The 2,869-nt window shown below is 50.1% G+C and overlaps 1 protein-coding gene across 1 annotated transcript; it reads right to left on the reverse strand.

Annotated features, from left to right (window-relative positions):
- Positions 1 to 1,629: 1,629 nt before the first annotated feature.
- On the reverse strand, positions 1,630 to 2,167 carry LOC125521346. The gene has a single exon (XM_048686412.1). It carries the CDS (start codon positions 2,072 to 2,074, stop codon positions 1,817 to 1,819), a length of 258 nt encoding a protein of 85 aa, XP_048542369.1. The 5' UTR covers positions 2,075 to 2,167; the 3' UTR covers positions 1,630 to 1,816.
- Positions 2,168 to 2,869: the final 702 nt, after the last annotated feature.

Raw genomic sequence — 2,869 nt, forward strand, 5'->3', positions numbered from 1 at the left:
ACCTCACACATTCCTGATGGTCAGCTCCCTGGCAAGCCATTCGTGACGGGCTGACGGCTACCGTTACTAGTACAGTCACCCATTCCTGACGCTGTTTGCGATGGGTGATTCCTTAGGAGTATGTGCACTCTTGGTGGTCATTAGTATGGGCATGCCTTCCGGTTGGCCAGGCCAACGCGGCGGCGGCAGCAGCAGCCTCAGCGGGACGGATCGGAAGCAGTAGATGACGGCAACGTCTCGGACAATGGCCCACCTGTTAGCGACTCATTAATTAATTCCCGATTAATAAATAAGCTTCGGCTCGGCTCATTCTCGCAACCCGCGGCGCGTGCGCGTGCGCGTGCGCGTCGTGACGAGACGGACGGCGGAGGAGCGCGCGTGTACCACTCCTCTTCCCAAGCCCCCAATGACAAGTGATAGAGCAGCCCTTATAAAGGGGTCTCAACTCTCCTCAACTAGCAAGGTGGGACTAAACTTCCCACCACCTGCCATCTCATACATGGGTCTCAAGATTAATCAGGGATTAGTATCTCATATGGACCTAAGCCCATCCATAATCCAACAGTATCGATCCCCATACCTATGGTAACATAACTTGATATATAATATATATAAAGGTAAATACAAAATGCAGAGATTTATTTCTGCACGGACTCGCAAAACAGAGTTCCTGTTGATATGTTCAGTCCAGTTTCTGAAACTGAATCCTATTTGGTTCATTCCATGAGGAACGAAAGCAAGCCATGTATGATCGAGGTCACCACTCACCAAGTTCTTTTAGGTGTCAGATTTACTTCTGCATATATTGTGCAGATGTTATTCTTTCGAGTAGTTGCAGTTGCAGCATGTACTCACCAATAGCTGCTCCAAAGAGTTTATGTACTCACCAGTAATCTATATAGGTAGATAGAGTTTATGTACTCACCAGTAATCATCCTGATGGCGAGAGAAAATGACAGATATGAAATATAGAGGCGAAGATGCTCCTATAATTTAAATTCCACGAAAATGAAGTGTAGCCAAATTTTAGAATTAAATACTCCCTCTGTCCCTAAATATAAGACGTTTTTTGCAGTTTAGTTTGAACTGCAAAAACGTCTTAGATTTTGGGAGAGGTGGTACAATGTTACTTTTTAGATATTTGGTACTGAAATCTTGCATTGATGTAGAATACGGCCTTCCCTGGTATTGTAAATGATTTTAGAGGTCATCTCTCTGAATATTCATGGAATTTTTTGTCCTGCCGTCTATTCTGTTAGGCCAGAGTTCCAGTGTCTGCATTGCTCAGCTGTTCTACCTGGCCTAGTTTGATTTCCGGATTGTCATGATGTGTACCCTTGTGTTTTCAAATAAATCTGGACTGTTATATGTCTGCCCTACTAGCTTGTGTTATGTGTACCTCTAGGCAGAATTACATGCAAAATAAGTATCCGCTGCATGTCCATTGTGGTTAAACTTTGGAACTTCCCTGTGAATGTGTTGATGGTTCTTCTGAATTTCAGCCTGGCCACGCCATGTTTTGAACGTGTCGGATATATGCAATTTCAGGTAATTTTGACTGAAGTAATTTGCCTGCTGACATTGGCCTGGATCAGTACATACTGACAAAGATAAAGGATGCAGTTTCAGTTCAGATACGCGTGCAAAACTAGTTTCACAAAGGCAAATCAACATCGTAACAAAGTTCAGCTGGAATTTATTACAAAAACAAACAGCAGATCGAGAAAAAAAATGCTAGCAGAAGTCAAGAACCTAACCCAAATGCAATGGATAGAGCCTAGCAATCTTGCACGCAATTAAGCCGCGGTGACCTCGATCAACCGGCGGCGAGTTGCTTCTTCTTGACCTCGGCCTCGTCGGTGGCCTCCACCTGCGCCTTGGCCGCGCGCAGGTCCGCCTGCGCCGCCTCCTCCTCGCTCCCCGCCATCGCCTGCTGCACCGCGCCGACCACGCTGGCCTTGGCGTGCTGCAGCCCCTCCTGCACGGACACGCCCAACGACGCCTCGCCCCTCTGCGCCGCCGCCGCCGGCGTGTCGCCGTCCTTCCTACCGTCGGCCTCCATCACCCCGCCCATGGCTCGGGTACGTGCGCTGTGCCTACACTAAAAAAGAGAGAAGATCGGAACAAGAGAACAGAGAGGAGAGAAAAGGCAGAGGACAAGAGAAGAAGCGTGTGCGCACACGGCACTATATCGACCGGTAGCAGCATCTAGACGCGGCACGTGGGCTTGGGAATATGCTCTGCTGGCGCTCTCCGAGGCCTCCACGTGGCCAGTTGTCGCACGGCTGCTTCGGGTTCGGGGCGAAGCAAAGGAGGGCGCCGGCCGCACGATCTGAAGCGAGGGGCTAGGATAGCTTTCCGAGCAGGCTGCTGCATATCTTGCCTGCATCTCAATCTTGCCGGACCGGAGCACCGCCGTCCACTCGTGTTCATCTTTCAAGCTGGTCGATCTCTTGTACCTCCGTTGTGTTACTTCTTTTTTCCATTCCTGAGCCATCGTTTGTTTTAGCTGACCCGCCGGCCAGAGCACCAGCGATGATGCAGGAGGAGTGCGGGACCGAGCTAGGCGACCTGCCCGAGGCGACCAGCTAGATACTCGTGTTGCTGCCGTGCAAGGATGTCGGCTAGGGTTCGGGCAATACATATGCAACACGGCCATCCGCCATGTGTTTGGTTGCCCGCATATATGTGGGATGTCTTTTTCTCTTTGGATGCATTTGCTTTTTGAGCCGGACAAAACTTAAACCACCTTTAGGCCTGTATGTGAGGGAACGGCTGAATCGGCCATTTTTTGGCTAGTCAGGCTCGCTTTGGCCACGTGTGCGGTGTGCCGTCGCCTGCACACATTGGGAAGTGCGGGAGTCGGACG

This window comes from Triticum urartu, chromosome 7 (assembly GCF_003073215.2).
Source record: "Triticum urartu cultivar G1812 chromosome 7, Tu2.1, whole genome shotgun sequence".
Classification (NCBI taxonomy): domain Eukaryota; kingdom Viridiplantae; phylum Streptophyta; class Magnoliopsida; order Poales; family Poaceae; genus Triticum; species Triticum urartu.

Bases quoted from the DNA above. Each gene is read 5' to 3' on its own strand.
- LOC125521346 (XM_048686412.1), bottom strand. From the start codon at position 2,074: ATGGGCGGGGTGATGGAGGCCGACGGTAGGAAGGACGGCGACACGCCG.